Genomic DNA, 22,977 nt, shown 5'->3' on the forward strand with positions numbered 1-22,977 from the left:
TAGTTTCTCCTATAAATAAAAATGGAGGGAGTAAGTTTTAGCTTAGGGGTAAATCCATCAGATATTAAAACAAAAATTATCTAAGGGATAGACCAATTACTACCACATAATCTTTCACTATATACCGTATATCTTCTATTATGAAAAATGCTTTTTAATTGTGGCAAAAAAAGTTCTTTTTGCACTACTGTATTTGAAAACAGAGGAAGTATGCTATAAACATGTTTAGGCTCAATGAGACATCAATTGATGGGTTTATTAAGAAAGTGAAATGACGCTACTCATTTGCACCTTTTCTATGATTATAGGAACATTAGAATATTTGTTTTATTATTATTTTTTTCTGGGCAAAAGATCATTTTATTGCTTTTCTTTGCTTTTAATTTACACACACACATTCAATAAATATACATACCATTTATTCATTTGTTATCAGTCTTTGCCTTGTCCCTGTGGGTCAATAAAAGGATTATTTATCGAATAACCTTATATATATCTTAAAAATTATAAAAAGAAAAAGAAAAAGAAAATTAGATCAATTTGAACAGAGATCAAAGGCGGGTTGTCATGTTCCCACTAACCGTCAAAACCGTCACTACTGATAGTGGGGACAACAATCCACTGTATCCCAGACTAAAACGACCACCCAGTAACATTCCGCCACGTCAGAATTTACAAAAAAACCGAGTTAACTGGGCCCACTCATTCAAAATGGTCCGATACACTCGCAAGTGCACAGTGATTCTACAAAATCATCAACACATGAACAGAACAAAATACAATTCTCGCAATCAGCATTTCATGAAATAGAGAGCACTTTCTGAGAAACCCTATTGAGAAGAGGAGGAAAAAGGATTGGAAGAAAGCAGAGCAGAGCTTTGGACTATTTTTTTTTTTTTCTCTTAGAGATGAAACCTTGAGACTCAGAAATAATGTTTCCAGAAGAGCAAGATGATGATGGAGAGAGAGAGTTCGGTGGAGGAACATACATAAAGAAAGGACCATGGAGTGCTGAAGAAGATGAGATTCTGATGAGACATGTCAAGAAAAACGGTCCAAGAGATTGGAGCTCCATTCGGTCCAAAGGGTTGCTTCCTCGGACCGGAAAATCATGCCGGCTTCGATGGGTTAACAAGCTTAGGCCAAACTTGAAGACGTACGTAAGATGACACCATTTTTGTGGGTATCTCTGTTCTCACATGCATGATCGAACCTTTTGAAGTGGACTAGGTTGTTGTTGCCTTCGTGTTTACTGTCTCTCGTAGTACTGAAATAGAGAACTTCTTCTTCTTTTGTGATGTGTTGGTGTTCTTTTGATAACATTTTTCTGTATCTTGGTTTCACTTTTTAGTTGCGTGTCAACAAGATTGCTAAACTTTTGTATTTCTTTTTATTAATTTACTGTGTTTCGTTGTGGGTTTTCTTTACTTTGTTAGAGAAGTGGACTAGAACCTTTTTTTTTTGGTTGTAGTACGCTTGTTGCCTTCTGCAATATTTTAATTAGCATAATTAAGAACTAGTTGAAATATTGAGAAGTGGCTATTCTTTTGATTACTTTGTATACAATGTTGCCGTGAAGTACTTCTTCTTCTTGTTTCTTTGCTTTTTTTTTTTTTTTTTTTGCCTTCTTTGATATGTTAATATATTTGTGATATTGTGATCATGAAGGAAAGCCGTACTGAGTTCATAAGAGTATATCAAACACAAGGTATACTTGGACCCTCCCCTCTTATTTTTAATCAATTCGTGTGTGTGTGAGAGAGAGAGAGAGAGAGAGAGAGAGAGAGAGAGTGGTCACATCGCATGAAGTGTTTGTTGTGTCTGTGTATGAGATTCTTGTGTAGTATCTGTACAATGTGTTTGGTTGCAAGAAAATGTGTGTTTTTGGCTAAGAAGCTATTAGTTTCTTTACTATAAATCATCTCTTCTTCAAAAACTAACTTATCTGTCAAACATATAACACAGACTATACTACTTATCTATATATATAATCATGTCTCATGCCTATCCTGCATACATGATTTTTTGAGAGTCATTAATTGTTCGAATGAGATAGACAGATTAAAATGAGGTAGGGAGATCTTTTTAATAAGATTAATATGTCTGTTGAAAACAAACAGACACTGATGAATTTATCTGCGTGTTTTATTTGTTTGGCTTGCAAGAAAATGATCGCTGTGTGTGTTGTGATTGAATGAAATTTCTCAGAGGGTGCAAGTTCTCAGCAGAGGAAGAAAGAGCGGTGATAGAATTGCAGGCACAGTTTGGAAACAAGTGGGCCAAAATAGCAACATACTTAGAAGGAAGAACAGACAATGATGTCAAGAATTTCTGGAGTAGCAGAAGAAAGAGGTTGGAGAGAATGTTACAGAAACCATCTCCATCATCAAAGCCACTTAAGAATAACAAAGCAACAAAAAAAGCTCATATTCATCATCATAATCTACCACAATTTGAAGAGGTATGTATGATGAGGTAGAAACATATGTTTTTACAAAGTAAACGGATAACATGAAACTTCCAATCACTCAAGTTTGGTTGAGTATCGATTTTTGGTCCCTAGATTTCATAATCATACATGATGAGTTCTTAAGGCATGAAAGAGAAATAACACAATAAATTTCAGGGACTTGATTGATAATAATTAAACTTCAAGGACCAAGTATATAATCAAAGTAAACTTGAGGTACCAAAAGTTTTAGTCTCCCCAAAAGTTTCAGTGATTTTACAAAGTAAAGGAATAATAAAACTTTTGATTTATCAAATTTGCTTCAATTATCAATTTTGGTCCTTGAATTTTAGCCCAAAAAAAAATCGGTCCTTGAATATCAAATTTTGTCAATCAAGTCTATAAAGTTTCATAACCATACATGATTAGTTCTCAAGAGGTATGAAAAAGAAATAACTTAATGCAATAAATTTTAGAAACTAAATTGATAATTGAGGTAAATTTGAGAAATCAAAAGTTTTATTATCTTCAAAGTAACTATAAAAGAAGATCTAAGCTTCTAATGATATTATTCTAATTTAGAAGCAAGATTGTGGATTTCAGGTTCCTTCATGCAGTTCAAATCATCTGGAGGAAAACCCATCGGAGAAGTTTCAGAATCTGGAAGCACAGGAGGCCATTCCACTACACATGGTTCCATCATTCGAGTCTTCATTAGAGTACTACACATTTTCTCAAGTACTTCCCACTGAGTCCCACCAAGTGGACTATGGCCTCTTGCCGCCGGTCTGCCATGGCCTGGTCGATCCAGAGCCATTCGATGCTGTCTTTTTTGATGTTTTCGAACAGCACAAGGTTCCAGAATATGTGTGCAGCAGCAGCAGCAACAAAGGTGAGAGCAGATTGCCATGTCTTGCATTGGGAGGAATTGCTCAGAGTTCAACCCCAGCAAGTGGCTTCTTTGAGGACTTCCCAAGTGAGATATTTGACTATTTTGAAGACATTCCTGCTTCATTAGAGAAATGAACTGTTCAATTGTCTTAAGTTTCTATGTTCCAATTTTAATGCCAGATGTGGAAATTCAGACCAAATTGCTGTAATTTGCTAAGTTTATTGATTTCACAACTCACAATCTTGTATTGGATACTTGAATTTACCAATTTAGATGCATGAACCATTAATTCAATGGCATCTAATCTAACCTTTCTTGTGGTATTCTGTACTTAGGGGGAGCAAGTAAATAGACAACCTACACGAATATCTATGTCAAAATATCAATGGCATGCGTAAATAGATAAATTACTTGAATAAAATCTCTTGTATCCTAGTTGCCAAGTTCTCTAATCAGAATAACATCATTATCCAAATAATAGATTTATCTACTAAAATCATGACAAAGTCCATAACTATCACTTAAAAAAAAATGAACTTTCCATTACGTCTGCTCATTTTTATTTGAAAAGCTAAGCAGATATATAAGAGAATATATACATTCGTATGAATCCATATCATTAAAAGGTAAACCAAATTGACCATGACAGTCAGGTAAAATCAGTTTCTCTGTTCATTGACTATGAACAATAATCACATATCATTATGAATCATAGAAATAACCACAATAACATCCAAGCGATGCATAGTTCAGGGTCATTAGTGTATTACACCAATTTCTCAAGCGAGACATCAATGAAAGCAGTACATCCCCCTTGCTTTTTATTGCTTTTTAAAGTAAAAGCTGCACAACTATATATATATATATATATGTACGTATGTATAAAACTATGAAAATCCAAACCAAGAACAAAAGAACTAAGAAAATTAGAATAACTCCACACTAGCATTAGAAATCCTTCCCCAGCTTGGTGACCTTCATCCAACTTCAAAAATATAGCTTGATAATATAATGATCTTTGACCAGATTGGAAAGAAAATTCAGGGTTGAAGGAGGGGGGAAAAGAAGCTCCTATTCTATGATATTCACATCATTGAATCCAGTGCAGAAAAAGAAGGAACAGTGTTGTTCATCTCCACACTGTTTCATTTGCATCGGTGAAAATTGCATTATGATGTTCGATGAGGTATTGAACCACCTCAATGGCAGCAAAGTCAACGGGGGTTCCATCATCCAAAGGAATGGGAGAGGATGCATCTAAGTCTTCACCCTCATCTGCACCACAAGATTTAACATAAATTGAAAAAAAGGCCATCAGCAATTATCATTTATTCCGTACACCACAAGAAAAAATTATTCCCTACACCAAATATTTCTTCAAAAAAAAGTACTTTGATATAAGCAGCAAAAAAAAATTAAGCGTAAAATTAACTTCTTATGTATAAGATAAGATGAGAATGCAATTTTCAGAGTGCATAAAGTTCAAGTATTACACTTCTTCATGTAAAGTTTTCAATTATTTAACAATCCCCTGAGGAACGAAGAGCCCCTATATAGTCAGTCAAATAGATTAAAAAATAAATAAATAATTAAAACTCACTCAGATATTTTGGTTATAAAGAAGAACTTGTTTCACATACTCAAAATTTCAGTAACATGTAAGAAGAAAATCTGGTTCATTAAAAAAATGCTTGTATTATTCCAGCTCTATAATTATTAAGAGATTCACATAGCTTGGGAAGAAAACAAGGGGCGTAAGCGTAACAAGTCCCCAACAGTTTCATTAATATATCTCAATCTAAGCATTTTCCCCTCCCTGATTTCTGTAGCTAGCGATAAAACTTGTTGCATCAAACATGTATAAGACTAGTTTTGATGCCTCATCTCCTTCCGTCTGGCCATACATTAGTTGCACTGCTAATAATAAAAATTAATATTCAGTTCAGATCTATATCATTTGCAGGGTTGAATTGATCAGGGCGGTTTCTTGAAATTTCCTACATACCTGGAATATTTTCTAGATGAAACCATAAATAGACCATTGCAACATTTTCTGTCAACTCAATTAGATTATAGAAGAAGATTTTTGTTGGCAACATCAGACTCACCATTAAGCATGTCCCAGGAAGCACCAGGTGGTGGATCCAAGCTCTTGTTGGAAGGACGTTTGGTCAGCTGATTCCAATAGTGACGATAAAACTCAGGATTTGACCCCTTTTGCCACATAATAACAGGAGCCATTTCCATTGCAAGGCTGTGACCATCCATCTGCATAAAGTCAACAGTCACGAGCATACTTATCAAATGGGTATTAGCATCTAAAAACTGGGTGAATGTGCTGGATGTCAAACACTAAATAGAATCAAAGGGCAAGTAATTCATGCATCTAAGAAACTAGTTGCATTTTCTTCACATTTTTAGATAGAAGAAAAACCTAGAGATCATTGAAGGAAAGGTCAAAAGAAACCAAACACAAGAAATTCTCCAAGAACTGAAAAAAAAAGATATTAAACAGAAAAAATATACTCCACTCCTCATGTAAATCAGAAGCAAAAGGACCTAACGAGACCACTAACAGAAATGACAAAGCTAGCAAATGATAATATTTCAGATAAGATCGGAAGATAGAAATATGTTGCTAAAAAATTCTGGCATCTGCCACTGCCAAATCCACCACATCCCCCAGCAAATAGAGAAGAATCATGCTGACTGTTACCCGCCTTCCTCCTCCAGAAGCACCACCAAGAAGGAGGAGGGGGAGAAAGGGAAGAAGAAGAAGAAGAAGAAGAATGGAGCCACCTAAGAGAATTACAATATCTGTGACTGTTGTATGGGAGATTTTTTCTCACCACATTGTATTTAGTCAGAGAAAAAGTTCAATTCTTTTAAGGATATAAAATGCCCTCATGTTTATTTTGAAATAGGATTGTCTCTTCAGACTGGCACTTAATGAGTAGTGTTTTTATGATAATACCGTTGATAGACATTAACTCCGCTTATGTTTATAGCCGGTCCCAAGCCCGAGTAAAGGAGGAGAATTGTGTTAGGCCATCAACAGCCAATGTAAAACTTTGTTGAATCTATCATGAACATGGACAATAGACATTATAATGTTAATGCTAGGTCGTTGCCCGTAAATAACGCGCTGCATGGCTCGAGTACAGTGATAAGTGAATTAGAGCCGCTACATCGGCGCCCCGATGTAGTGTTAAATGAGCAAGGGCTATCGCGTCATTCTGGACGCACGCAGCTAAAGAGGTTAGTCCATGAGAGCAAAATTAGATTTGGTACTTGGAATGTTGGGACATTGAATTGTAAATCTGTAGAGGTTGTAGGGTTATGATTCAAAGGAAAATAAATACCCTTTGCCTGCAAGAAACAAAATGGCGTGGAGAAGAAGCTAAGGATATTCAAAGTTTCAAACTTTGGTATATAGAAAAAGTAAGCGCACGTAATGGAGTAGGCATCATTATGGATAAGGAGTGGAAGAAGAACGTTGCAGAAGTTAGCAGAATTTGAGACAGAATTATTTCCTTAAAAATGATAATTGGACTTGAGATTGTTAATATTGTTAACACTTATGCGCCGCAAGTCGGGATAGAAGTCAGTCTTAAAGAATTATTTTGGGAGGATCTGGAGGGGTTGATTCGATACATACCACAGAGTGAAAAGATTTTTATTGGAGGAGACTTTAATGGGCATGTCGGGAGGGAGACTGGTCAGTATGCGAGGGTGCATGGTGGTTTTGGTTTTGGAGAGCTAAACAATAAAGGACAAACTCTTCTTGATTTCTCATTGGCGTATGATTTTAAGATTGCCAACACTTGTTTCAAGAAGAGAGATGAGCATCTCATCACTTACAAAAGTAGAGCCTCAAGGTCACAGATTGATTTTCTTTTAGTGAGGAACACATATAGAAGACTTTGTAAAAATTACAAGGTGATCCCCGGAGATGCTGTAACGACACAACATAGGGTCTTAGTCTTTGATGTGTGTATTATGAGTAAAATTCAAAAACGTTGACAAGTAGTAGCATCAAGGATTAGGTGGTGGCAATTAAAAGGTGAGAAGCAAGATATTTTCAAACGAAATCTTTTAGACAAAGGAATTTGGGAATCTCAGGGAAGTGCTAACATCATGTGGGAGGATATGACTAAAAAGATACGGGAGGTTGCAAAAGTAGTTTTGGGAGAATCAAAAGGTTATGGTCCGAGAGATAAGGAGTCTTGGTGGTGGAATAATAGTGTACAGGACAAAATCAAGTATAAGAAGAACTGTTTTAAAGCCATACATTTGTGTAACAATGAGGAAAATTGGGAGAGGTACCGTATGGCTAAGAAGGAAACTAAGAGAGCTGTGGGTGAAGCTCGTTCTAAAGCTTTTGAAGAATTTTATAAGAGCCTTGAGACGAAGGAAGGAGAACGAAACATTTATAAGATTGCCAAGAGTAAGGAAAGAAAATCAAGAGATCTAAAACAGGTAAGATGTATTAAGGATGAAGAGGGAAAAATTTTAGTTACAGATGATGAAATTAAAAATAGATGGGAGACTTACTTTTCCAAACTTTTCAATGATGGAAAGGGTTCATCTAGTAACTTGGAGGATTTAGTAACTGGTAAAGGAGAACAAAATTTGTCATTCTATCGAATAATACGTGATAAGGAAGTAAGGGAAGCTCTTAAGAAAATGACAAATGGTAGAGCCAACGGACCTGATTGTATATCTATCGAAGCGTGGAAATGTTTAGGTGAAAAACGGGTGAGATGGTTAACTAAGTTATTTAATGTAATTTTAGGTCCAAGAAAATGCTTGATGAGTGGAGAAGTACATTAATTCCTATTTATAAAAATAAAGAAGACATTCAGAATTGTACTAAATATAGAGGGATTAAACTCATGAGCCACACCATGAAATTGTGGGAGAAAGTAATTGAGCACAGGTTGAGATTGGAGACAAGTATTTCTGAGAATCAGTTTGGTTTTATGCCAGGTAGATCAACTACAGAGGCGATTTATCTACTAAGGAGATTAATGAAAAAGTATCGTTGTAAAGATAAAAATTTACACATGGTTTTTATTGATTTGGAAAAAGCTCATGACCGTATACCAAGAGAAGTGCTTTAGAAAGCGTTGAAAAAAAAAGGAGTACGGATTACTTATATTAAAGCCATACAAGATATGTATAAGGGGGTAAATACTAGTATAAGAACGCCTAGTGGTCAAATAAAGGATTTTCCTATAAAGATTGGACCTCATCAGGGATCATCTCTAAGTCCTTATCTGTTCAACTTGATTCTAGATGTTTTGACGGAACATATTCAAGGGGAAATTCCCAAATGTATGCTCTTCGCGGACGATATAGTTCTTATAGCAGAGACAAGAGAAGAGGTTAATTGCAAACTTGAGTTATGGAGGAGGACATTGGAATCCAAAGGTTTCCGCCTGAGTAGGAGTAAGACAGAATATTTATATTGTAAATTTGGTAAGAGACTATTCGACAATTATTTGGAAGTGAAATTGGGAGATCAAATTATACCTCAAGTGAAAAATTTAGATATTTGGGAGCCATTATTCAAAATGATGACGAAATCAGTGGAGATATTTCACATAGGATTCAAGCTAGGTGGTTTAATTGGAGAAAAGCTAAAAGAGTTATTTGCGACCGTAAGGTGCCTAATAAACTTAAAGGAAAGTTTTATCACACTGCTATCAGACCGGCAATGTTATATAGTAGCAAATGCTGGGCTCTAACGGGACAACAAGAGCATAAAGTTGGAGTAGCAGAGATGAGAATGTTACGATGGATGTGCGGACATACACGTAAAGATAAAATTCGAAATGAGCACGTACGCGAAAAAGTGAGGGTAGCACCTATTGAGGAAAAAATGGTAGAAAATCGGTTGAGATTGGTCATGTACAAAGAAGACCAAGAAAGGCACCAGTGAGAAGAGTTGAACATATAACTTTGAGTCTGATTAAGAAGGGTAGAGGAAGGCCTAAGAGAACACTCTTGGAAGTTGTTGAACGCGATCTCTTAATTAATAATATTCCTAAAAGCTTGATAAATGATAGAGCACAATGGCGTCTTGCAATCCATGTAGCCGACCCTACCTAGTGGGATAAAGGCTTGTTGTTGTTGTACCATTGATAGACATTCATAGACAGATTGTCAGACTTATCCTCTAATACACTCCTGTTCAGTTATGAATACAACAACAACAACAACAAGCCTTTATCCCACTAAGTGGGGTCGGCTACATGGATTGCAAGACGCCATTGTGCTCCATCATTTATCAAGCTTTTAGAAATATTATTAATTAAGAGATCGCGCTCAACAACTTCCAAGAGTATTCTCTTAGGCCTTCCTCTACCTCTCTTAATCGGACTCAAAGTTATATATTCCACTCTTCTTACTGGTGCCTCCCTTGGTCTTCTTTGTACATGCCCAAACCATCTCAACCGATTTTCTACCATTTTTTCCTCAATAGGTGCCACCCTTACTTTTTCGCGTACGTGCTCATTTCGAATTTTATCTTTACGTGTATGTCCGCACATCCATCGTAACATTCTCATCTCTGCTACTCCAACTTTATGCTCTTGCTGTCCCGTTAGAGCCCAGCATTCACTACTATATAACCTTCCGACTTACTGATTTAGTATTAATGTAGTCATGTCCCATGATATATCAAAAAATATCTCAAATTTCTAAACCAACTACTAAGTCAACCATCATCTCAATCACATTAGGCAAGTGTTATCGTTAAGCTTACGTTAAGTGGGTCATTTTCAAGTATGTTTTCCAACTGGTGCAAGGGATTCAAGCCTTTTTCTTCAGAACATGATTCTTCACTCGTGTTTGCTGTCCTAGTTGCCAAAGACAGCAACTTTAAATGCCAAAAAAAAAAAAAGGGAACCAATTATCAGATCAACAACAACAACAAGCCTTTATCCCACTAGGTGGGGTCGGCTACATGGATTGCAAGACGCCATTGTGCTCTATCATTTATTAAGCTTTTAGAAATATTATTAATTAAGAGATCACGTTCAACAACTTCCAAGAGTGTTCTCTTAGGCCTTCCTCTACCTCTCTTAATCGGACTCAAAGTTATATGTTCCACTCTTCTCACTGGTGCCTCCCTTGGTCTTCTTTGTACATGCCCAAACCATCTCAACCGATTTTCTACCATTTTTTTCCTCAATAGGTGCCACCCTCACTTTTTCACGTATGTGCTCATTTCGAATTTTATCTTTACGTGTATGTCCGCACATCCATCGTAACATTCTCATCTCTGCTACTCCAACTTTATGCTCTTGTATTAATTATTTTTATATTCCTAATTCCTAAATATATCGGACAACATTTACGCTCTATAGTTATATTGTTTGAAATCAGATTTAACATGTGTTCATTCTCAGGCTTTAATGCCTTTTTATTCCTTTTCTTGAGGATCTAATGCCGTTTTCACCCCTTAAATAATATTTAAATACTTTATTTGATTCCTCATTTTGATAGTTGGGTCAACACTTCATCTCCTTTTTTGTGTGATTGTAATCGGACCTTAATTAGGAGATGTATTATGCTTCATTAGACTTGAATAATATGAGAATCAGAGCATCAAAATCTTAAATCCTCTATACATCAATAGTCATGACTCTTGCTCTAAAAAACCAACACAACAGTCAAATTTAGTAAGCCCTAAATACGAATATGAACAAAAGCCTGAAAGTGATACATACATGGAGAATGACAGCTACAAAACTAAAAATACAAAACTTTAAGGCAGTTGAAAGACAGACATGTAGAAAGAACTAACTTTTGATTATTGACAAAGCTGCAAAAGTCAGACAATTCTAGTATTAAAAACAATATTAACAACTTTAAAAGCAATAGAGAAAAACTTAACAACAAAAGAGCAGTGGTAGTTCAGCAATGGATATGTGATCCACTTCGTACTTTCTAGGAACTAGGCAGAAGTTTGCTAACTACAGAAACAACAAATGCTAGTTAAGATATGCCTTAACATATTTTCTTTTTCAGTCTATTAACAGATTTTCATTATTAACATAGAACATCATTCATTGATGTTGCCCACCAAGGGTTCCAGCATACGAAGTGATACAATAATCAATTGCACAACCCAACACATGTGTAAGATCCACAGTTTATCCCACAATCAGATAAATCACACACACACACACACACACACAGAGGGTGAGTGAGAGAGATGTATCCTGCCTTATTGAGAAGTGACTTCTGACTAACACGAAGCAATAGTGCAGTTACATACTCCAAAGTCATGTAATTTACACTGGGGAGCTTCTTCAGTACGTTTCTCATTGAATGCACACTGGATCGAGCACCTTTGATCTCATTATAAAGCTCAAGTGTTGTAAGGGGCTCGGGAAGGCTAGCAAGATAATATTTGACAAGAGCTGCTACATCAACTAGACTTGTACCTTCGGGTACTGATGCAGCTAAATCTGCAACACAATGGTAACAGAAGATGTCCATTATCCATGTCTAAAAACTACAATAAAATCCACTAGCTAACAGGATGACTTCAGCACCTTGGTTATATAAGTAAACCAACTGTTGAATAACCTTTTTATCCCCTTCAGATTTAAAGAGGTATGGGGAGTTCAACCCTGCAAAGAACGAGTAAAAAGAGATTACTATGGCATTGAAACAACAAAAGAATGGCTGTTTGGGCATGCAGACCCTTCCTCTCAAACTAGGTACCTGACAATACAAGATAATCCGCACATTTGACCAATATCTGAGGAATAGGCCTGCAGGATTCGTGCCTTTGTACAGTAACCTCAATAGGAACTCCAAATACTGGAAAAAAATAATTAAGTACCATAATACATGCTGTCAACAATTTTAAACAATGAAAATTATAGCATGATAATAAAGTGTTCTAGACACCAAACAACTTAATAGTTAATCTTCTGTGGCACTGCTCTTCTCCAAACTGTAACTCTGTCCCCAAGGTGGCTAATAGAATCAATCAAAGTCATTGAAAAAGCCATGACACAGAGAAAAAACTTACCATCAGTGCTTGCAACTCCCTGCAAAAGAAAATTTAGATTATTTAATTAGATTAATGCATAATTGTAAAGGTAGGGCACAGTCAGCTTAAAGTCATTTACCTTCTGCCATCTTTCAATGTCTGTCAATATTGTCTTACTCTTTTGTGCAGTTTTCTTTGCAACCTAATAAGCATCAGGAAGCCAAACAAATAAGAAAAAAAGTTAGAAAATAAAGTAAACTAATCACCAAATTAGTGCAGGGAAAATTTACTGAGACAATAATTTATGTAGGATCAGCAAATATTAAATTGAGAGAAAGACAAAAGGATAGATAATTTTCAATAAAAATTCCATTTAATTAGTACCCAATCAAGAACAGCTTGAAATCAAGCCAACAGAGAACTAAAAGCTATCAAATATCCAACAGATTGAAAATGAATTCAAGTGACCCAAAATCAAGTAACCCAAACTTAATCAGAATGCAATCTTTTGACTGAAAGGAATATCTTCATTGAAATTCTAAAACTATGAAATCAACAAGAAGATTCCTAAGCTATCCCTATACTGTGATAGTATAAGCATGTTACTTCATGATATCCCTAAGCTAAGATAGTGGAAGCTCTACCAAACAACACCAACGTCTAGTCATCACCTAAACCAACGAAGGACCTATTATGTTGGCCTCAGATACTATCTAGCAATCTGCAATTTGTAAAAGCCCAAAATCTAAGCTAAAGCAAACAGTTTAAAAGAAAACAATGTGAAGTCTTGGTTCTGCAAACAACCTACTTTCTCAACAACAACAACAACAACAAGCCTTATCTTTCATAGACAGCATAACAAGCAGTACAGAAACAGATTATCAGTTTCGATAATGAAAATTTCAGAGAACAAATGTTTGAATAGGTTGATCAGTATCACTACTGTATGAAATATAATGAAAATATACCAAAATACATAAACCAACTATTGAGCTATATTACCTCTTCAACTTTTGTTTTCCCAACTGCCACCTTATCCTTTGTCCCAGTCAAGCTTCTCCTTAACAATGTACCAGTTGTAGCAGCAGCAGTTATCAATCGGTCCTGGACAGCATGTCTTGTTGATGGCTGCTGAAGAATTGCCCATCGACTTTTGACAACTGAACCAACTCGATCTGCCACATCAGCAACATTACTCTTTGCATCCTTTGTGACCTCCCCAACAAATGCTCCTGCTGACTCCCTAGCCTCTTTTAGTTTGACTCCTGCATTAAAATTACATTTGAGAACAATCAAAGAAATCGACGCCATAGAGCGAACACAAAAAAGAGAGCATAGATTTAGCTACCTGAGGATGAAAAGAAACCACTGGCCTTCTCTTGCCACTGAGGTGAGAGGGCAGAAGGCATTTGAACAGAACCAAGGGCGAAAATCAACCTCAATGACTATTATTCGTCGACGCTGATCAGAAGAGAACTCATGAAAATTAAATCAATGGAAATTGGAAAGTACTCATCAACTCAATAACAAGTTCTTAACGACTTCAACTAAAAGCAGTGTAATTATTTATTCTTTCACAATATACACACAATGGTGATTGTCAACAGGAAGCTTATCAATTTATATGAATTCATACTATCCAACATAGTCAACTTCTTCACTTTCCCGCCATCTTGCAAGATCATAAGGAGCAAACAGTAAATATTGAAAAGGACTTAACCGCCCAAAAGTTTTGCACTTAAAGACCAAAATCCTTTCTCAAGCAGTTTGCCAGCAGGGAAGACGATAGATACAAAACTAATGAAGACAACACCATATCTCTCTCAGAACCTTTCAAAAAAAAAAAATCTTGATGCGCAGCCTTCCCCCAAAACAACACAATCAACAAAAACGGGGGGAAAAAACAGTTTTCCTTTGCATCAAAATCATAATTTCTTCAATAAAAAAAAAAAAGCCATCAAGAAGCCGATACGAAAACCCTAAACTTCTAAAACAGTTGAAAAGAATCAAATCAAAATTACCTTCGCTAAGAGCTGACTTGAGACACAGCAGCAAGAGAGATCTTCGCAGCTGCCTTTTATGTCTAGAGAGAGGAAGAGGCCATGAGAAAATAAAACCCAAAAGTCGCCACGCGATGAGAGAGAGAGTCACTGAGGGAAAAAAATAGTAGTATTAGTCAAAAAAAAAAAAAAAAGAGTATTCTATCGAGGAGAGAGAGTGAGAGAAAGCGATAGTAGTTGCGACTTTCAAAATGAGAGATCTCATGCAAAAGAATTTAGAAGCGGTCAGTGAAGGCGTCGCTGTTTTGATTCAACCAATGAGCTGCAACCACGAACCTAAATCTCGTGAACGACGCGTGCTTTGCTTTGCCCTTCTGGATGCTTCCAACTACTTTAACGGTACTTCTGTTTTTCACTTAGTCCCGGCCTGCCTCATCGTAAAATACAAACACCAGCTAGTTAACCCAAGAATTAACATTTAAGTACCATTAACAAATTGTTTTGATCCAACAATAACAACTTTGCTACACTATCAATAACACACACACACACGCACTCGCTACAGTTTATTAGTCTTTCAAAAATAAAAGCAGAAGCAAATTATAAGGAAGATTGTTAAATAATGTTTCATTTTTATAAGGAAGTCTTCAAGCCCAAGATCACTCTCAGTGGCTTCCTTTGTTTAAAATTTAAAAATAAATAATTTTTTGATAGTTTGAAGATTTTATAAAAAATAGTTATTTTATAAAAAAACTAATATTGTTTTATGTTTTGTTACAATAACAAAAAAGAAATTATTAGCTAGTTATTTTTAAATTTTATGATATCTTTTTGTGTTTTATAAAAATAATTTATTATATAATTATTTTAAAATTTTATGATATGTTTTTTATCTCAACTTTTAAAAACATTCTTTTTCTCATTTACCATATCAAATTATTTTCATAAATTACTCAAAATAACTTCTTAAAATAATATAAAATATATTATTTTTAAAAGTTTAGGCAAACATTATGAAAATTTAGAAAATGATTTTTTCAAAAAATAAGTAATTTTTTTATAAAATAAGTTAAAACAAATAGGCCCAATATCTAATTTTAGATATTTTGGTTAAAAGACTTCAACATGTAAGTTATAATTTATATAAAAGGTAAAAGTACAAAGTTAGCCATATACTATTTTTTCATGAGCATCTACTAGCCTAAATTATCAAGTGATATGAAACAAATCCTCAAATTTTAAAAATGCAGTATCCAATAGCCTGCCATTAATATTATTTGACGGATGTTATGTGAGACCCACAAATGACATGTGGCGGTGCAAATTTAACTACAAACTATTTTTCAAAAAGCACTAGGTAACTTCTACTATAAAAAAAATACATTCCCGTCAATTTTGACCATATTTTCATACTTATGAGACTTACAATGCTTCAATGTCTCTAATCTTCTTACTTCCATTCTCAATTTCAGTTTAAGAAAAAGAGGTTCAAAAAGTTTCTATCTAAAGACATTTACGAAGATGGCATCAATAAAATAAAAAAAATAATTTGTGGCTAAAATAAGCTAGAATCAAGCTTCTCTTGTAACAGCCCTCCGCTCACCCCGCCTACCCGAGGTCTTTTGCGGCGCTGGACACTCTCCCCCCAGGCCCCACAACAGGGCGACCCCACCCCTTACGGTGAGCATCAGGAGACAAAGGCTTCCCCGCAGTAGTGTGCGGATTATTCCCCTTGCGGAGAGCCTCCCCAGGTTCGATCCTCCAACCTCTCCTACATAACAAAGTTGAGACTGAACCTAGTACCATTGAGTTAATGTCACGGATGATATCACTCTGTCACGGGCTGAGAGTCTGGCACAGCACACGGCGCCCGTGCGGCATCCTGGAGGACCCCATAATCCTCAGGACAAGCCTTACCACATACGGATCACACTGGTTTCGCCCTGCCATGGGCTCATCAGGGAGGTGGCACTAGCCCCCGACCAGTTGTGCACTCAGTCCGAAGACTAAGGCAGAACACCCCCAATGCTAATGTCACCCCCTTTACCCATATTGTGCGAGGCTAACCAGCGGATCGTTCATTATCTTGGTCTTTACACGGTCACGAAAATATCATCAGTGACATTAACTCAATGGTACCAGGTTCAGCCTCAACTTTGTTATGTAGAAGAGGTTGGAGGATCGAACTTGGGGAGGCTCTCCGCAAGGGGAATAATCCGCACACTACTGCGGGGAAGCCTTTGTCTCCTGATGCTCACCGTAAAGGGTGGGGTCGCCCTGTTGTGGGGCCTGGGGGGAGAGTGTCCAGCGCCGCAAAAGACCTCGGGTAGGCGGGGTGAGCGGAGGGCTGTTACATTAAAAGCCGCCTTTTATATAACAGCCCTCCTGGGTCACCACTGCCTCTCCAGGGTCTTTTCCCAGGCGCTGGACAACACACATGTCACCACATAATTGCCGGCTTTCCCACTGGTGGTACAGTGGTTATTCCTCACCCCACCCTCACGGGGGTCTTTTAGAACCTCCCCAGACTCGAACCTCCAACCTCTACCACCTTAACGAAGTTGAGGCGAAGTCTGGTACCATTGAGTCAACTTTTAGAATATAGAAGGATGAAATTGTGATACTAGAAGTGAATTGAGGATAAAAAAATAGTTTATTAGGGTACGAGAATTTTAGAAAAGAATTTGGGAAGTTAAATGAGGCATAAATCTTAAATTATTGTTAATATGGATTATAGATCTAAGACTTTCTAACTCTTTAAATTAGAGTTATTTATTTTAATATAAAATTAATATATAGTATTGTGAAATAATTATGTAGATTATATTGACAAAGATAGTGGTGAAAAAGGAGTTGTGAAGGGGAACTTGTTATTCAAGACACAAGGTAACCATTATTAATGTGTTGTGATAGGTGTGTTTGTAAATGGTTATGTGTTGTTTTGTTGTTTGGGAAAAATAAATACTGTATATGCTTAATTGAAATTATTGCCAAGTGGGTTAAAAATTTATTTTTATTTATCATGATGAGATATTATTGTTCGGATATATTTCTGTTTGGATATTTGAATGATGCATGACTTGTCAGGGTATTTTAATGTATGGTGTTAATGGGAATTTTTGTTCGGTTAATTATTACCACGTGGTAAGCCCTCATTGGACCCAATGAGTGGCGTGTCGCTTGGTCCAACTCACCTTTGGCCGGGTGACTTGGCGTCCGAGCATGGTGAAAGGAGGATATAAGGTGTAGTCATGCAATTAAATACTTGTTTGGTTTGTTTGAAAATATTGTTTGGTTAAATGTTTTGTGTGCCCACTTAGCAATCGCATGATTAGTTACATCCGCATGCATCATTACATATTAATTTTTGGTTACTGGGACTTTTAAGTCTCATTCCCCGTGGTTAATATTTTTACAGGAGCGAGTCCGGCCGAGAAAGCACCAGAGGTGTAATTATGGTGTATGAGACACCATCTTTTACGTTGCCTCTTATTTTGGATTATACAATGTATCTTGTGCCAACTTAGGACATATCTTCTTTGTGGAGCATGTAAACTCTAATCCTTTTTATTAAAAGTATTTATATGATCATAAGGATTATGTCTGTCCCTCATAGTTTTAACTGCCTTTTTGGATATTTTAAGACTTGTGTTATGTTTTGGATGTATCATGGTAAGAAAATTTTCTACCATGATAATGGTTTTAATAATTTGTGAAAAATTAGTTTGTATTTTTAAGGGTGTTACATCTCTCACACGTATTAAAATCAAGCTTCCATTTCATTAACATCATTTTTGTGAATATCTTTAGATAATAACTCTTTGAACCTTTTCATTTTAAGTTGAGACTGAGAATGAAGACAAGATAATTAGAGAAATTGATACGTTATGAGTCTCATAACTATAAAAGTAACTAGTGTTTAGTTAAAATTAATAAAAAGATGTTGAATGGTTCATTTGTTATGATAAAAACTTCCCAGTGCTCCTCAAAAAATAATTCATAACTAAATTTGCACACTTACACATGTTGATGTAGAGTATCACATGTCATTTATGGGCCCCATATAATGCCTACTAACTAAAGTTAATGATAATCCACTGGATGTTCTGTTTTTTAAAGTTGAGGATTTATTTTACATCAGTTAGATAGTTTTAGCTACCAAATGCTCCTAAAAAAGTAGTCTATAGCCAAATTATCTACTTTACCCTTTTATATATATATATATATATATATATTTATACTCACTATATATATATGATATGATGATATCAATATTTAATATTCATCATTTCTAGGAAAACAAATATTAGTTAAAATGCACTTCTAATATTTTAATTTTATATAAATTTTTATTTAATTTCTTGATTTCATAAAATATTTTTTAATCATATAACCCTAATATTGTTAGTTTCAAATAATATTTTATATCAATCATCATTATTTTAAGCAAATTAATTTAATTTAACATTATTTGCAAATATTTTGTTAACACCTAAAAGTTAATCTCAATATTTTTATTAATAAAATTAACAGTATTAGATTACCAAAAAAAAATTAATGATGGTTTTTTTTAATAAAATTAAGAAATCAAAATGATTTTTTTCATAAAGTTAGATGACTATAAAATAGCGCTTGACAGATGTTAGTTTCTTAAATGATGCTCAAATTTTTCAAGAAATACATCTCATGGTTACTGACAGCAGAGATACCTTTGATAACAAAAAAGGACCAAAGATATCTATCCAAAACACAAACGCACATTTATATTATTAATATTAGTATTAATATAAAATTTAAATCATTTTGCACTATTTATGTATAATGCTTTTTTTTCAAAAAAAAACACACACACAATTTTCTTAGAACACGGGCAGACTTAACCTTTAGAAATAAGTGTTTAATTATTCATATGTTAGTTTTAATTATGAGTAAATGTGTATTTTTTATTTTTAAAATATTTTTTTAGGAATACCTAATATATTAAACTATTTTTTTGACCAATGATATCCTAAGCTATTTGGTGTAATATTTTTATCCCTAAAATAATTAAAATATAGTATTCTCCACTTTAACATTAAATACTTACAAATGTTGGTTTATTCAATAGTCAAACTACCTTTTTTTATATAATATTTATGATCAGCATTTATTATTTAACATTAAGATAGAAAATGTTATATTTTAATTATTTTAAGAAAAAATATTATGGGAAGTGTGACCCTGCTAGATAATGCACCATACCCTGTAATTATTGATCATTTGCTAAGTCGAAGGGAGAACAAGTAAACGCGGGTTATGTGTTATGTCAAATAAGCGTCTTCTTCCAACAATATAGGATCTGAATCAAAGAGGCCATCTCATCCCCATGATCAACTTTGTTTCCAAAAAAAAAAAATCAATTTTCTCCCTAATCCAGTACACGATTCCTCCAAATTTCTGAGTTTCTGACGTAGAATTGACGCGAAAATGGATGCCACACACACCATGTTTTGTCGTCAAAACGATTTGATCAACCCTCTTAGCTCAATGGGCATGCAAGTGTCCTGCATTCTCGTCATCTCACACTTTTTCAACGTTGTTCTCAAGACTTTCGGTCAGCCAGGACCAATAGCGCAGATTTTGGTAATTCCCTCTTTTTCCCGATTGGAACTTTTAATTTTGGGATTTTTTTTCCCTCACTGAATCATGGAAGATGGATTTGAATCATTTCATTCGAAATTTGATAGCGTCAATTGCATAGATAGAAAGCTGTACTGTATAGTTTATACTTTATAGTATGTTGTGACCCACTCACATTTTGGCGGGGTCTTTATATCACTGTTTGAAAATGACTCTATCAGCTTGAAATGGAGAGATTCAAGTTCATTGATGATGATGAAATTGTGGGTTGTGTTATTGTTGAACAGGCTGGAGTGGTATTAGGGCCAACAGCATTATCTCATGTTAAGCAAATACAAGAATATTTTTTCCTTCAGAGTTCCACAAATTACTATGAAGTTGTGAGCTTCTTCTGCAGAATCTTCATCACGTTCTTGTTTGGATTAGAGATGAATACTCAATACACAATGCTCAATCTACGTCTAGTCAGCTTGGTAGCCTGTGGTGGTGCTGCTGTGGGAGCCATTTTTGGTTTAGGAGTGTCATTTTATCTGTACAAGCAGTTAACAAACAATGCCCCTTTGCCATACTTTTGCATGATCATTATGCTTATAGTATCATACACAAGCTCTCCCTTGGTGATTCGTTTGGCATCAGAAATGAGGTTGATTGCATCGAACATGGGGCGAATCGCGGTGTCTTCTGCATTAATCATAGAAATGACTTGCTTGTTGTTTTTCAATCTGTTAGTTAACTGGCATACAAAAAGTATTCTGGCTGGATTTGGTTGCTTTCTAATTACTGGGGTGTTGATTCTGATAAACAGGTATTTAGCCTTATGGCTGAATAAGAGACATGCAAACCAAAAGTACCTAAAGGCTCCACAACTTTTACTCATCCTATTCCTTCTTGTAGGGAACTCAATGATTATAGAAATTTGGGGTTTCAACAGTATTATTAGTTGCTTTTTAGTTGGCTTGATGTTTCCAAGGGAAGGTAAAACAGCTAGAACATTGATACATAAACTTGGTTATTCTATTTACAACTTTATACTTCCAGTGTACTTTGGCTACTTAGGCTTTCAGTGTAACCTCATTGCCTTAAGAAACTTGAATGATGTAACCAATGTCGCCATATTGATCTTACTGAGTATTGGCAGTAAGCTTAGTGGCACTCTTCTGGCTTGTCGTTACCTTCAAATTCCTCCAAGTGAAGGTATTTTTCTTGGCTTCATATTGAACACCAGAGGGTATGCTGATCTGCTATTCTTTGGTGCAGCGGCAAAGGGAATAATTGTAAGTTTATGTCTTGACATCATTAAACTCATTCACAGTTAAAATCTCAACTTCAACTACTGATTCATTGGCTCTTCTTTTAATCTGCAGAGTTTTTCTGCAGAAGCTTACAATGTGTTGTTAGTAGCAATAGTGCTTAACACAATTATATCAGGAATAATTGTTGCTTCTCTGACCAGAGCTGATGATAAAATGTTTGCAAACCAACATACAACTCTTGAATCACAACAAGTGGAGCATGAGCTTCGAATTCTAGCTTGCGTGTATGATCCTCGTCAAGTGTCTGCTGTACTAGCATTGGTTTTAGCAATAAATGGCTCTAGAACATCACCAGCTACTGTTTACTCAATGCACCTAATAGAGCTTGTAAAGAAGATCAAGTCAAATATGTTATACCACCAAAAAGAAAATGCTGAGCTTAGTGATGACGATGACTATGGTGGCAATGATGTAGTGGAAATTAACGAAGCTATTGACAACTTCACTACTCAAACAAAGATTTTGATCCACCAAAGAAAGGCAGTATCTTCTTTCCCAAGTTTGTATGAAGATGTCTGCAATGATGCAGAAGATTTACATGTAACTATTATTTTGCTTCCTTTTCACAAACACCAACGTATTGATGGAAAATTGGAAAGTGGGAAAGAAGGCATAAGGACTACAAATCAGAAGGTTCTCAGACACGCCCCTTGTTCGGTAGGTGTCATTGTAGAAAGAGGGCTAAGTAGGGTTCCTAGCTTTTCACAGTTAACAGCCTCTGAAGGCATACAAAATGTTGTAACACTTTTCTTTGGAGGTTCAGATGATCGTGAGGCGATTGCTTGGAGCATACGCATCGCACAACACTCAAAAATCAACTTGACAATCATCCGGTTCTTGCTTGCTTCCATGCCACGAAGTGAGACTTCCTCTGAAGAATCAGAAGATCAAGAAATTTTAATGTCATTGTCAGGGCAAGAAACTGTGAACGAGATTGATAATACCTTCATGGTTGATTTCTACAACCGGTACGTGGCATCGGGTCAGATCGGGTATGTGGAGAAGTTTGTGAGTAATGGGGCACAAACAGTTCAAGTTTTCAAAGAAATAGGTGACATGTATTCATTGTTTATAGTAGGAAAGGGTGGAAGAGGGCATTGTTCATTAACAATTGGTATGAGTGACTGGGAGGAGTGTCCAGAACTTGGAATAGTTGGTGATGTTTTGGCATCTTCAGAACTGGCCATTCATGGTTCAGTTTTGGTTGTACAACAGCATAGGGATGTGAAGAAAAACCTGATGAATGATTGATAAATAAAAGTGTAAACTTAGAATTCATAATTTGACATATTCAATTTTGTGTACATACTCTGTATATATAGATATATTAAAGAGGAAGATTTCTATTTTCTTGTGTGTTATTCAGGCAATGCTATATAACCAAAGAAGATGATGGTGATGACTTGAACTGATAGTTTTGTGATCGCTTGGGAAACTTATAGGGACAAAATAGGCTTTATAGCCTTTGCCATAGGATATAGATACGTGATTTTCTCATAAAAATGTATTTAAACAAGTAAACCTCTAACATGTTCCATTGAGTAATTAAGGGGCTTGTTTGATTTTGTTTTTATTTTTATTTTTAAAAACTACTTTATAAATTAAAATATTTAAAACAAAACGAGATAAAAATTCACTTAATTATATTAATTTGAAAACAATTTTAAAGTTATAAAAAGGCTAACAATAGT

General features: G+C 35.4%; 3 protein-coding genes across 3 annotated transcripts; 2 read left to right on the forward strand and 1 right to left on the reverse strand.

The window, feature by feature from the left end:
- Positions 1 to 932: 932 nt before the first annotated feature.
- LOC129297821 (transcription factor DUO1-like) lies at positions 933 to 3,535 on the forward strand. The gene is made up of 3 exons (XM_054936175.1): positions 933 to 1,156; positions 2,209 to 2,461; positions 3,053 to 3,535. The coding sequence occupies exons 1-3, from the start codon at positions 933 to 935 to the stop codon at positions 3,473 to 3,475; spliced, it is 900 nt and encodes a 299-aa protein (XP_054792150.1). The 3' UTR covers positions 3,476 to 3,535.
- A 460-nt stretch (positions 3,536 to 3,995) lies between these two features.
- LOC129297822 (uncharacterized Rho GTPase-activating protein At5g61530-like) lies at positions 3,996 to 14,570 on the reverse strand. Its single transcript, XM_054936176.1, has 10 exons — positions 14,376 to 14,570; positions 13,703 to 13,815; positions 13,357 to 13,619; positions 12,494 to 12,556; positions 12,394 to 12,412; positions 12,081 to 12,179; positions 11,909 to 11,986; positions 11,577 to 11,821; positions 5,450 to 5,609; positions 3,996 to 4,616 (listed from the first exon to the last, which is right to left on the reverse strand). The coding sequence occupies exons 2-10, from the start codon at positions 13,761 to 13,763 to the stop codon at positions 4,471 to 4,473; spliced, it is 1,134 nt and encodes a 377-aa protein (XP_054792151.1). The 5' UTR covers positions 13,764 to 13,815; positions 14,376 to 14,570; the 3' UTR covers positions 3,996 to 4,470.
- Positions 14,571 to 19,802: 5,232 nt separating this feature from the next.
- Positions 19,803 to 22,537, forward strand: LOC129297818 (cation/H(+) antiporter 2-like). Its single transcript, XM_054936173.1, has 3 exons — positions 19,803 to 19,976; positions 20,261 to 21,251; positions 21,351 to 22,537. The coding sequence occupies exons 1-3, from the start codon at positions 19,821 to 19,823 to the stop codon at positions 22,535 to 22,537; spliced, it is 2,334 nt and encodes a 777-aa protein (XP_054792148.1). The 5' UTR covers positions 19,803 to 19,820.
- Positions 22,538 to 22,977: the final 440 nt, after the last annotated feature.

Source organism: Prosopis cineraria, unplaced genomic scaffold, assembly GCF_029017545.1.
Source record: "Prosopis cineraria cultivar Desert tree isolate PC_DT_omini unplaced genomic scaffold, ASM2901754v1 PC619, whole genome shotgun sequence".
Lineage (NCBI taxonomy): Eukaryota > Viridiplantae > Streptophyta > Magnoliopsida > Fabales > Fabaceae > Prosopis > Prosopis cineraria.